This window comes from Pipistrellus kuhlii, unplaced genomic scaffold (genome assembly GCF_014108245.1).
Source record: "Pipistrellus kuhlii isolate mPipKuh1 unplaced genomic scaffold, mPipKuh1.p scaffold_m20_p_12, whole genome shotgun sequence".
Lineage (NCBI taxonomy): Eukaryota > Metazoa > Chordata > Mammalia > Chiroptera > Vespertilionidae > Pipistrellus > Pipistrellus kuhlii.
This window is the reverse complement of record NW_023425427.1, coordinates 45,772,165-45,786,081: the sequence shown is the minus strand read 5'-3', so window position 1 is coordinate 45,786,081 and position 13,917 is coordinate 45,772,165. Positions and strand designations below refer to the sequence as shown.

The window sequence follows — 13,917 nt, the reverse complement described above, 5'->3', positions numbered from 1 at the left end:
TTATATATCTAAATGCTTTAGTTATATTGCATATGATCATTTTAAAAATTTTTATTAAATTTTTTTGAGATGATATTGGTTAATAAAATCATATACGTTGCAAGTGCACAATTTGATGACACATCATTTGAATATTGCCATGTATGGTGGTGGCAGGAGTGAGTTTGGGTGGTGGAACCATATTTCTCACCACTGCACTCACTGCTGCTCTGCATGGAAGTATGACCAATAATTAAATTGCTTTTTTACTTTGATCCCGGTAAGGCTGTATCCTTGTTTGAGCACACAAATACACAGACTCATCCCTCACCAACTCCTAGAGTTGGCAGCATGGTGTATCTGAAAAAAAAATTCACATTTTAGGAAAGTCTTTGTGATCAACATAAAGGTAGGAATCACTGTGGTACATATACTTACACAAAATATCTGGTCATTTACATATAACAAGATCCAATAATCTTTCCTCAAAAACTTTTCTAGTTTTGGAGTCAAAGTCAGAGTCAAATAAATTCTATCATAATCTTCCCAACATCAGTTCTCATAAACATCCCCTCTCCAAGCCCTTTTACTATATATTACATTCTACTTTCATTTATTTCTCATATGCATGAATTACCATGTCCTAGCTTGACTTTTCTGATATTTTAGCTCAGAAGGACATACCGTAATGAAGAATGTAATTTGGGAATTTAATAAATAATTCACCACCATTCTTTTTTAAATCCATAACACTATCACACTGTGCATACTCAAACATCAAATGGCATTTCTTGAAAAACAACTAGCTCATTTGTTCAATCTGTAGATAACTGGCCAACAATCAACACTTTGATCACAACCCTCTTATTCTGTGGTAAGAATGCACTTGAGGACAAGGACTATTGGGTATATTTTGATAGGATCTGCACCTGGCACAAATAATGGCAGAGAGCATGTGACTTATAAGCAAACTAGAGGCCCAGTGCACGGATTCTTGCACCAGTGGTGTCCCTCGGCCTGGCCTGTGGGAATTAAGCCAAAACTGGCTCTCCCAAATCCCTCTAGGGTTCCAGGATGGTGAGAGGGTGGTTCTCGGATGATGCACCCCAGAATCAGGAGGTATGAACAATTAGCAGGTCCAGTGACTCTCCTGAGTCATCTAAAACACATAATCAGCCAGAAAACTTACATTAAACTTTCTACTGCTGCAGAGGATATACTGGATGAGAAAGATTGGGTAGACGGGGAGGAGGCCAGTGAGGAAGGAAGGAATTGGAAGTGAGAGGTCACTACTACTGCAGGTGTAAGGGCTGCTTCTGTCTGGCCAGGAGGAGGCTTTAGCTCTGCCACATGCCAGTCCTCAAAATAAAATGGTTTTGTGTGCTTTTTTAATCTTGTGATTCTAATGCACAACTGTACTGCTCAAGCCTACTTTATGTTGGTTTAATGATCTGCAAATAGTGTTTAAATTTCTCGATCTTAGGTGAGATGACTCTTGATTCCTAAGAAATATATATAAAATAGTCCTTTTATTTTCTGTGGCCTGAGATCCACAAAGAGAATGTAATTCAGGCACCTTGTGAGGATATAAAAAAAACCAAACTATTTGGATATATTATGGATGTTTGATTCCCTAAATATTTTTTGAGGGAAAAACACATGTCACATAATTAACATTTCTAGGCACATTTTTTTCCTCTTAAAATATAAATTCACATTCTCAACTACCGAGTTAAACCATCCACACTCTCAGACAACTCACCGGATACAAATACAGATTAATATAAACATATGCTTAAATATTATACATCTAAATGTATTTCTAAAAAGGCAAACAAGGCATTTCAGGACTATAGGATCACCATGGTGACTCTATCAGCTTTTCTTTCTGGGCCCAATTCCTTGTGGGTTCTGTTCATACAGAAGCATGGCAGGAATTTCCCTTTGCTTCTTACTGAATCAGCCCCATCGCTAAGCTGATGCCATCTGGCATCCAGATATTACTGCTGCCTTCTGCCTGCTCACTTGCCTCCTTCCTCTGCTTTTTTGGAATGGCTCACACTACGGTTATTTCTGGAAATATGTGTAAGGCCTGCACACTGTGCTGAATGTTTCCTAACATGTAGTAAAGTGCTAACTGAAAATTGAGCAAGATAACTCAAGATTTCTTAATTTCAAGATTTCTTAAATGCAAGCTCAAGGCACATGGGACCACTCAATCCTACTTTCAAGAGGATGGCACCGTTAATGGCCTTCTACCTGTGTACCAGGGTTTGCTGGAGGGATGGCTGGATAAATGGCTGTGCTGATCATGTAGTGCCCAAAGGAATCACCTTTGCTTGTTCTGAGCCACCTAAGCAGAACTCCCAGCATCGAAATACTAGTAATTCTTGGAGGAACCTTGATACCTAGTGGCCCACTTAGTCAGTCCTCCCTGCCTCTTTGCTGGGAGAGCAGAAAGCCTGGAGAGAGAACGCTGGGCATCTGGAGTATCCAGGCCATACCTTTTCCTTACATCTGCCTCCTTAACAGATGACACTGTGTAGGGCATTGGTGGCCTTAGTGGCCTGAGGAGTTAAGGAAATGAATAATTTCTTTTAGTTATATTATGCTTTTTAAAATGGCCAGTTTATTAACTCCCTGTACAGCAATAGTAGACGACTGTATCTTTTCATGTTCTAGAGGTCACCATAGTGTCATTTTTGCTCAAGAAATTAAGCTCTCATCCTGGTTGGCATTGCTCAGTAATTAGAGTATCATCCTGCACACCAGAGAGTCACAGGTTTGATTGCTGGTCAAATGCACAGACCCAGGAGGCAATCAATGTGTTGCCTCTCCATCTCCCTCTCCCTTTCTCTCTCTTTTCCCCGACCCCCTCTCTTCCATTCTCTCTAGACATCAATGGAAAAAATATCCTCACTCCTTGGATAAGGATTAAAAATAAGGAAAAAGAAATTAAGCTGTCAAAATATTCATAACATTCACTTGGCTTGAGGTGGTTGTGAAATTTACACTTCCATCTCAACAAAGACTGAAAGTAAGGGGGAAAAAAGGTCAGAACTTAAGTCGATAATTTATTTATCTCCAATCTGATTCATAAATATAACTCTTCTACCACATAGTAGTAGATCTGTAGTTCGGATCCCTCACCAAATAAAAGTAAAATTTTGAGGATTTGAAAAAAAATATCCCTAGAAGGCAACTCCCACATGTTTGTCAGAGGAGGCCATCAGCTGGGCTCAATCTGGTATTTTACACGACATGCTTCTAAACCTAACAATACTCTCATCAGCTGGACGCAAATTCAGAAAGAGTTCAAATCACAGCAGAGGAGAAGTCCATTAGTCATAGTTCATCTCCCTCTTTCTAGTGCTAGAATGGCACCCTCTGCTCTTCAGAAAAATGCAACACTCCCAAATCTGCTTAGTTGTAGAACTCTAATCACAATTCTCTCTGTGTGAATCGGGTAGCAGGGATTTCTATAGATTCTCCAGCGGACATCCTCAGAAGCAAAAACGTCTTATTTATAAGATCGTCTATGCTTGACCGACTTTATTGGCTCACATCTCACATTGCTTAGGGTTGGTTTGGGTTGGACTTTGTTCACACTGTCCTGTTCAGTGGAGAGAATCAAAACTACCTTGCTGAAACATGCTTGCTGATGTTTGCCAGGCAAACCTGATAAAAACATGTGCCTGAGGCAAGGGAAACCATGGCCACCAGTGAAAAATCAGTTTAGAGGGTCTGACTCCCACAGTGGGTTAGGAAATCAATTCTGTCAAGGCAATGCATTCGTTACTACACTCCTACCTTGGGACCATATAAATCAAGTGCGGCATAAATAAACCAGTTTGTTGCTGAAGAAAAAGCAATCAATGCCTGAAAGAATTTCTGAATGAGGCTGCAGCTTGACAACAGGGATCTCAATATATTAAGTACGTTGCCACAATGTGAACCAATCTCAGTACTTAGTTCAGCCTTCCCAGGAGACTGACATCTGTATTTGCATCTTTTGCAGAGTGTCAGTTTAGTGAAATAGCACCACCAGCACAAACCTCTGTTCTAGAAAATTTTAGTTATTCCTTGGCAGGTCATATCTTACAGTGGTTGCTTTCCAACATATTTCTGGCCAGAGTGCTAACCAATTTTTTTTTTCTTTCATTTGGGGGTTACCCAAAATATCTAACATTCAATAATTGTATCTTCATATACTGAAGACTTTCCCTACATTATTTAATGAGACAGGCTAGTGATACTGGTTTTATTTTAAATAAGGGGAAATAAGTGATATTTGCTGTTTCACTACAGAATTGTCTAGGTTAACTGGAGCCGGTGTGAGAGATAATAGTTCTGGCCACTGTTCCTGTATCTCTGTCGCAGAAGTGACAGCCACAGCCTCTGAACATTACAGTTTAATTTAAGCAATGCGAGTCTCATTGGTGTGGGGAGGGAAGACTTGCTGACAGTATGTCATTTTTTCATTATACTATGGAGAGTAATTATAGGTTGCTACATACAGTTAGAAACTAGTCATGTGGTCAAAAAAGAGAGAGAAAGAATTAAGCCCATGCAAAATTATGTTTTTTAAATTCAAAATCAATAAAAAAAATATAATGTGACACATTGGGCCTTTCCTAGGGTTCAGGGCACTGAACATGTAAAGTATTTAAAGTGTGGAAACCATATACCTTTCACTACATTATCCTAAAGCTGTCATTTATTTCATTTTGGCATAAAAGTAATTGTTCTGAGCATAACAGTATACATTTCCTGTACCTGGCACCAGCACTCCAATTACAATCGACTTCAGTTCAGATTAATCATGCCAATATGGCAATTCCATTACACTGAGAGTAAAATTTAATAATCCAATATATGGCTGGAGTTCCAGTGGCTAAAAGTATATGTTTAACTACTTTAGGAATTTTATTAAGATGAAAGTTAAATGTAATGCATCTTAAAACAGGCCTTTAGTGGAAAATACTCACTACAAAATATGGTTGACCATAGGTAATGCTTCTTACAGCCTGCATTTGAGAGGTATCTAATAATGAGAAGGATGTTTAATTACTGATGCAAGACGTCTGGATTTAATTTTAACTTTGTTGTACTACTTAACATGGGTCATGATGCAATATTCCATGTATTCTATTTTGTCTAAGTGACAAAATAGAGTGAATAGAAGAGCAGATATTATTATGTAAAATAATACATACCTGGTTTTCAACATTTAACAGAAGAGTATATTTAAAAAGTAACTGGCTCCAATTACATGGAGTCTTAGCTAGGACCTTCGTGGATTAAAGACTTAATACTCATCTAAAATGAATTGCTCTCTCCCTCTTCAGCAGCAAGAAGGCCTGTCAAGCCAGGTATTGGCAGGAGAGAAAGGAAAATAAAAACGTGGCCCTGTGACCTTTAGCCTTTGCCTTTTCTCCAAAACTCTACAATGGCTAGGCATTCTTTCTTATAGGCTTTTCTCTGAGAAGAAGAAAAAGGTGCTGTAGTAACTCTGTAGTACAGAAGGAATCTGTGTTTTGCTTATTGTCCTGAGAAGTATGAAATGTGTTAACCGATGGATGAGCCATTCCTTTTCTGTGAAAAATCTGTGCCTAGTGGTCTCATAAATGTCATGGCCTTGATAAAACTGAGCAGGAATGACACTGTGATCAAGTGAGGCAAAGAGCTGGTATCCATCTGATAGCAGGAAAAAGAAAGGAAATGCTAATAAACTTCCTGTGCTCTCAGATACATGTCACTTGGCCTTTTATTTTTTGTGAGTGGTTACACTGCAAAGCTGAGCAATAAGGAGTGTGAAAGCAGCCCAGGCTTCTACCTCAAATCTATGTCATCGTCAGCTGGGCCTTGTCACTTTTGGCCTCTTGGGAAAGAGGAGGTCAGGTTTTGGAGAATAGCATAGGCACTACTCTTTTGTTTTCTTCAAAACGGAAAGTATATAGAGCTTCTGAGAAGCATTTGAAACTGATGGCTCCCCAAGCTGACAGGCCCAGAGCCTCATTTCACGCTTGGTGAGAGGGCTGCACTTTAGTCCAGAACCTGTGAAAGCCACAGCCAGCCAGGCATGGCCTTCTTCCCCCCCACTGGCCTCAAGAGCAAAACAACTTGTGGTTTTCACACTTACGAGGGCTCTTCTGACACAGCAGCTCCTTCTTCTAGCTCTTGAGCTTGTTTGTACCACGGCGCCCTGGCTTCTACCGGAACTTTCTCTGAAAATTAAATGTATGAACATAAAAGAGAAGAGGTTAGAACCCATTTGGGATTTCAGGGAAATGCATTCCCCTGCCCCCCACTAGCTCTTGAGTTTGCACTACCCACAAGCTCTGCTGATAACGGCAAATAATGTTTTTAGGTAAATTTCTGCCTCTGATGATGATTATATCAAGAAAAAAAGATTTTAACACGTTTAATAACACTGTGTATGTTTCTTCCTTATTATGAAGAGCAAAAAAAAAAGTGTTTTTTTTTTAATTATGAAAGTTGTAACTCTAGGAGCACTAACTCAATATATCATCAAAGTATCTATTCACTATTTTCCGTTGAAAAGATAGAGCAATATCTTTTATTTTTATTACCTTTTATTTTTTATTTATTTTTTAAAAATATATTTTATTGATTTTTTTACAGAGAGGAAGGGAGAGAGAGAGATAGTTAGAAACATCAATGAGAGAGAACCATTGACCAGCTGCCCCCTGTACATCCCCCACCGGGGATGTGCCTGCAACCAAGGTACATGCCCTTGACTGGAATCAAACCTGGGACCCTTGAGTCCACATGCCGACGCTCTAACCATTGAGCCAAACCGGTTTTGGCCAATATTTACCTTTTAAAACAAAATAAACTACAAAAAATTATACTGTGTTACTTTCATATATTCTAATTTGCTTTTCTTTTGCCTTTGTCTGAGTGTGATTTATGCCATATTGTCAAAGCCAAACAGCACTGCCACTCTGATATTTACAAACCATTGCTTTAGCTATCCGATTCACTCACTATACACCCCCAGGCTCACTGACAATTGGAATATGAGCAGCTGAAGGATAATAACCCATAATTTTGACTTGTTTCACCTATTTCTGTAGCTTTGGCCAAACAATCCAGAACAAGCTTCCTAACTACTTCCTGGGGAGAAATTGTGGAGAAAAAGAAAGAGGAAGATTAAAACTGCTCCTACAGAAGTAACTGCCAAGATTTCCATTCTGACATATTTTATTAGGGTCATTTATAGGCATATTTGCTTTATAGTATAAGCCAGTGAAGCTCTATCACCATTTTATAACATATAATTGCAAAGATGAAAGAAATGTCTATATGGGCATACACCATAGAATTATATAGCATTTTAATGATGCTTAAGTAGAGCCAGACTCACTACTTAGCTGTGAAAATCCAGATTTTATTTTCGATACTTAACCACAAACTGCTTTTCTTTTTCTGAAGTGGTTTGGTAAAGACAGAGCTAGTGACTAATTGACTATTTTAAGTTAGGGCATCCCTTCTTGTCCTCTTGTGCAGCAATTGTTTATGGTCAGAAAACAAAGCGAGTGAGAAATATAAACCTTCATAGCCCAAAAGATTGGCTAACATCTTAGATTCTGAAATATGGTACCTATATATCCTAAAACGTTGATATAACAGACTAATTCGGGCAAGGGGGTGTCTGTTAAAGCAAAAAGCCCCTAATATAATAAAGTAGGTTTTTCTGAATCTGTCTGTTAAAAAATTGGCCAATTAATTTACCTGTTTTTAGTTATGTAGATACATCTGTGTAATAAAAATTCAGTATGGGTGAAAAGTTCAATTTCACAGAAAAGTTTTCTATATGTATTACTGTAATTTTAAATGTATTCTGAATAGGTCTAGTAAATGTGTGCACTCACCAGTCACTGTGAGTTAACGAATGCACACGGCTGGGACGTGACTTAGCACACGTGGGCACCTGGGCTGGCACCAGTTAAAACTGCTGCAAAAGTCACGCCACATGGCAACAGAACCAATTACCCTGTGTGATACGGTGTGATCACATGCTAACTGTTTACCAAACACTGTTTATGAGCGGTGATCCTTGCATTCACATATGTAAACTACAGTTATAGATATGTAATATTTATTTACATTTGGTGAAATTACTACAGCGTTTTTCCCCCAACAAATTTTTAAAATTTGTTAAAAGTAACAGTGAATAACAATAGCAAAAAATAACCTGTTAACTTAAATATAAGCAAATATTGATTTAAAACATTTTTAAATTAACAGTTTGTTAATTTCACATATGACTTACAGACTGTTATTCTGTCTCTTAAATGGCGGTCTGCAAAATTGAGGGTTTAACCATCATTTAACAACCAGTCCAATCTTCCAGCTAATTGACTCGATGATGCCATCTCTGACAGCATGAGCCATCCCTGTCTTTCAATAATGAAGCATTCAGCTTGGCACTAATAGTGGGCTTGTTATACTTGACTGCCTATTTGAACTGAATCCTGTCAGATGTACCAGTGGCCACATCCTCCCACATATAAGGATGCTAATGATAGTCAAGATAACATTTATAGAACACTTACTACATCCTAGGCAGTGAGCTAAGCATCCTGTTTGCACTATATCTCATTTAATCTCCATATGATCCTGAGGGGGTTATTGTTATTATTCCCATTTTACAGATGAAACTAAGGCTTACAGAGAGAGGTGATAAATTAAAACTGATCAGGATTTCCAGGTTGCATTTGCTTTTTGGTTTTCCTTTATATCATTAATTTAGATTTCACTATGCCATTCATTCCTACCAAGGGCAAACTGTAGTATAATAAAGAGCTTTATAGTGGCTGATTTTTGGAGAAATTTAATGGCTTAAGAAAACAAATTAAGAAGAAAATGGGAATCCTATTCAATATTAAAAATAGGAGGAAGCTTGCAATAAAAAGTTCTTTACTTCTGAATGGTTTGTGACTTTGGAATTGTCTACTTCATTGACATAGACTCTACCAATATTGGCAGAGAAGTAAGATTAATATTCAAGCTAATCTGAGCAGCCCAGCATAACTGTAATAAATCTTGCTCACTAGGTAGAACTGTTCTAAAGCCTACTTTTTAAAATTATTTGCAGTATCTATTAAATTCTAATTTATTTCAATGTTTCATTTCAAATTATGTTTCTGAAGTCCATTACATTAATAATGTGTTGATTTTTTAATATGAAAAGCAATAGCTTTCTGTTTCATCTGTTTGAAGTCTGAGGCTTCCCAATGTATTTTCTGCTTAGCACAATGGACACTTAGAATTCACTGCATTGCTTTTAACAGCCAACAATGTGGACAGTAAAAGACGCATATTTCTACAATATCTCTATAATATCTCCTTGCATGCAGATCTATCTGATATTCTTCAGCAACAGTCTTCAAACAACCTATGACTCAGGAGAGCATTATATAAGTATGTAGTGCTTTATAACAATTTGCAAGCAAGACTATTGGAAAGATTTTTTTTTTTTAAGTTAAGCCCATTTAGTAGAGTCTAAGTTACAAAGCATAGTTACTAAGAACACGTGGGATACTTAACAATATTCTAAGGAGATTAAGACAGCAGCCGAGTACACAGACTAAAAAGCTTGATTACAGAGCACCTGCCAAGTTACCTTTGGGTTTATAGCAGGGGGTGGGTATGATGCATTCCTCTTTGATGTGGGGCTTGGTTTTGGAGCTGCAGCCTCCCGTGTGCATTCCTCGAGGGTTGATGCAGAGAACCACGCGGTACCGGAGGCCCTGGCCACATGTCACCGTGCACTGAAAGGAGAACGCAAGAGAGAGAGAAGACTCACAGGCAAAGCTTTGTTTCCTCTTCTGCATCCCCCACTGAGGTTGTTCAAAGGGCTGCTTGTATATTATATATATAAGGACTCCTGATGAATTTATACCACTTCTTACCCATCATGGGGTCTTTATGCTACTGGGCTATCTAGGGTGCAGCTGGTTGAAAATGCAATCACTTAGCTTTGGATTACTCAATCAGCATTCCTTCAACACCCACTGTGTGCAAAGTCCCGAACCAAGCAGCAAAAAGGAGAGAAGAAACTAGAGAAGTGTAGAGAGTGTGCTCAATTTTGATGACTAACAATGCATTTTAATATTAGTAAGTCCCTTTGCTAATGATTGTTAGGTCCGAAATATGGGAAATGCTAGCTCTAACATAGACATAGAAAGTTTTTTTTTTTTTTAACTGTCATCTCTGCTGATTTATATTGCAGCATGGCTGATCCAATTGATTATACTGACATGGAGAAAAGTGTTTAAAGGAACGGATTCAATGGCCAGATGTAGGCAACACCTCAGTGGTTCTATGCCTGGGAGCAAGGACAGAAAAAGAGAAATGTCACAGCTGGGATCTGCTGCCATGAAGCCACTTAGTTAAAATGAAAAGTCTTTTGCCATCTCTGTGGCTGAGGGCATAATGGTTTGTCCCCCCATCTTTCTATCTCCCTTGCTACTTCAGACCTTTTGGCATTGGCAGCCAGGAAACCCTAAATCCAAATAATTTTGTTTAAGCTGGTGCAGCACCTTTCTTAACATCTAGAATGTATTTGTTTTAGCTATTCTACTTTTATCTCTTCCAGTTATTTTGTGATTTTTACTGTATTTTTTTCAATGGATGATATATACATAGCTTTAATTTCAATCCACTCAATCTCCTTTTGAGTAATAGAGAAAGGATAAGAAATAAAAAAAGAAACCAAACTTTAGGTCTACTGAGCTCTTTCGCTGATTCAGAAATAGTCATTTGGCCTCACTTACTCTTGACAAACATGTGCCTCCTTGTCCTTGAAGGAACATGGAGGTGGTAGAGGCTTTTTGAAGAAACTTGAAGAAAGGTATGGATATAGATTTACTCATTCCTTGGCTTTGGCGCATGCCTACTCCAGAAGAAAATTAGTAGATTTCTAGACACCTTAAGAGGAGAAGTAGGGAGCTGCACAGGGTAGCCCGGTGAAGGCACAGTGATGAGAGGGAAGAGTGGACTTATTCTCTTAATGAACAAAGAAAGAAGGCACAGTTACCGGAGACCACTCCTGTGCCAGCCATTTAGGGCAGTCAAAAATGTTGCAGGGCTGCACGATGGGCATCTTAGGGGTGTACAAGCATTTCCACTCTTCCACTGAGGTGACATGCCCCTGGATGTCCTCCTCCACACAGGAAACTGCCCGGCTCTGGATGCCCCCCCCACACGAGGAGGAGCACGCGGTCCACGGGGTGGCCTCCCACCTACAGAACAAGGGGAGTTATCAGGGCAGACATGCACATTGCCAAACCTCCTTAGTGACCTTTCTGAACCAACCCCATTCCCAGCGCCTATGGGGGCCATCGGGCTCAGAGAAGCTATGGTCCAAAGAGCTAAAAGCCATCTGTGGCCTGAAATCTGATAAGTGAGAGAAAAGGAGTCAATGTTGGCAAAAGTGCTCTGTAAACCTTGAAGCCCCACACAAATGTAAGACATTACTGTTCTGAGACCTGTCCACGGAGATATCTGTGTTGTCTGTAACTTACTCAAAAGAGGGCTGTTCACCCTGCTGGTGAGGCTCAGTGGTTGAGCGTTAACCTATGAACCAGGAGGTCATGGTTCGCTTCCTGGTCAGGGCTGAGAAACTTTAAAGATTTCTCTTGGAATTAAGAGAGATATCATTTTAATGAGAGCAACACAATCCGCAGTAGGAGGCATGCACGAGGCAGCTGATCAATGATTCTCTCATCATTGATGTTTCTCTCTCTCCCTCTCTGAAATAAAAAAATATATATTTTTAAAGAAAAGAGGGATGTTCAGTCTTTCTTCCTCTAGTTTTAATATACATGTTTTATATGTGTGTATATTATGTTTTATAAATATATATTCTAAATATATAAATATATACCAGTATTATTAAATCATTAAATATTTATGTCAAGATTAAAATTGGGTAATCAATTAACAATATATATAATACTTTGCACCTGGGCTGATACTTTTTATTTTCAATGCAATACTTTATTACTTAGCTTCCAGATTCTTTTACATGAGAAGCTCATGAAAAATCAAGGTAAAATGAACACTTTTCCACCTTACTTCTACAATCATCAGCTTTGGGACTACCTTGTACATGGATTCAGCACAATTCTGAAGTCCAAACTGTGCCATCATTACAGTAAGAAGCAAATGTGCTTGCACAGATATTACCTACTTGTCCCATTGAGGGATACTAGCAGTTAGTGTTCCCCCAATAAAGAACTCCTGGAATTGTGAAGAAGTTTGGTTTTGGTTGGAAGGTTAATGGCATTGGAATCTAGAAATGTACTTCAGTAATGGAGAAAATAGCAATATTATCCATAACATTTAAGAGAATCTCATTGATTCTTCAGATCTCCACAAAGCTCTGAAGCATTTGGGAGCAGATGCAGAGAGGTATCTGCCTGATCCTTTTCTCTCCTCCTGTAGACATAGAGAGTATAGAATTAAAAAAAAAATAAAATAAAAACATTGGAACTGAGCTTGTCTTTCTTGCATGTATTCTGCTTGTTGGTGAGGATTGCTGAGGAACTTTCAGATTTCTCTTAGAATTAGGAGAGAGATCATTTTAATGAGAGCAACACAAAGTATCACCAAGTTAAATCCACTTGAATAGTTAAATTTAAAAATACTGCACAAGTAGCCCTGGCCAGTGTGGCTCAGTTGGTTGAAGTGATGTCCTGTGCACCGAAGGGTCAATCTGGAAGCAACCATTCAATCTTTTGCTCTCACACCACTGTTTCTCTCTCCCCCTCTCTCTGAAAATAAATAAAACTTCTTTAAAAAATACAAAATATTGCACAGGTACATTCTGGAGACAGAAATCACTCTCTAAGTAGGATTTCACACACATCGCGATCCTGACTTCTCTTGTGCATGAGACTGTATAATGTGTGTTTAACAGTTAGAGAATTTCCCTCCACATCTTCTTTGTACTGCTCAAGTCTAGGCAACAACTATTATCTCCACTGCCAACAGCCTAAACTTGTTGCCAAATACAATATTTTCCTATGCACGTTTCCCCAGGAGACTCAAAAGAAAATGTTGTTACGGGGAAACTGAGGCCCTTTGTCTAGCCTTTAAGGAAACTTTCTGATCCCTTTCAAGAGAATGAAGCAACGCTGTGGAGTGTTTCTCTTGCAGAAAGGTAAGTCCGATCCTCATTTGTCTCCACAGCTCTCTGGAGAGCTTCCCTCAGGAGGTGAGAAACAGGTCTGATTCAGACTGAAACTGGGTTGCATATCTAAGTACATGCTCGCCTTGGATTTGACCTGACAGTGAAGTGAGAATATGTTATTGAATGTACTTTAATCTCTTAGAACATTAAGATGCCATAAAAGGAGCACATGTTTTAATTGGTACTTCAACATCCCTAAACTTGACCCTTCTAAAGAGAGAGTGATTAATTTCTGTCTCAGCCCTGGGGCCTGATCCAGAGTGTAATTTCATGAACAGTCATAAGTATCCTTTTCCATGTCAGTGGTCACAGAAAGACAAATGATGCTGATATTATTCTAAGAATTTATAGTATGGTTACAGCATGCAACCGTAGTTCTATATGGGAAAAATTATCAAATGAATCTTTGCTTAACAATAGTATTAGGAGGAATTTCAAAGCAAAGCATGTCTGGGTGCTTTAAAGAATATATAACAATAGGTGAGAGAGGTATTTGTATACAGGGACCATTTAAGTGCTTGGAGAAAAAAAAAAAAAAAAAGCCAGACCTGTGTGGCTCAGTTGGTTGAGCTTTAATTTATGAATCAGGAGGTCATGGCTTGATTCCTGATCAGAGCATATGCCTGGATTGTGGGCTTGATCCCCAGGAGGAGGCATTCAGGAGACAATCTATCAATGACTCTCTCTCATTACTGATGTTTCTGTCTCTTTCT

General features: G+C 38.7%; 1 protein-coding gene across 3 annotated transcripts in view; it reads right to left on the bottom strand.

The window, feature by feature from the left end:
- ADAMTSL1 (ADAMTS like 1) overlaps positions 1 to 13,917 on the bottom strand; it is an 849,328-nt gene that overhangs the window by 196,494 nt on the left and 638,917 nt on the right. For all 3 annotated transcript variants that reach the window (XM_036434138.2, XM_036434136.2, XM_036434139.2), the window contains 3 exons: positions 11,048 to 11,252; positions 9,632 to 9,779; positions 6,122 to 6,206 (listed from right to left, as the gene is read on the bottom strand). In XM_036434138.2, coding sequence (XP_036290031.1) covers positions 6,122 to 6,206; positions 9,632 to 9,779; positions 11,048 to 11,252 — 438 coding nt within the window. The remainder of the gene's footprint in view (positions 1 to 6,121; positions 6,207 to 9,631; positions 9,780 to 11,047; positions 11,253 to 13,917) is intronic.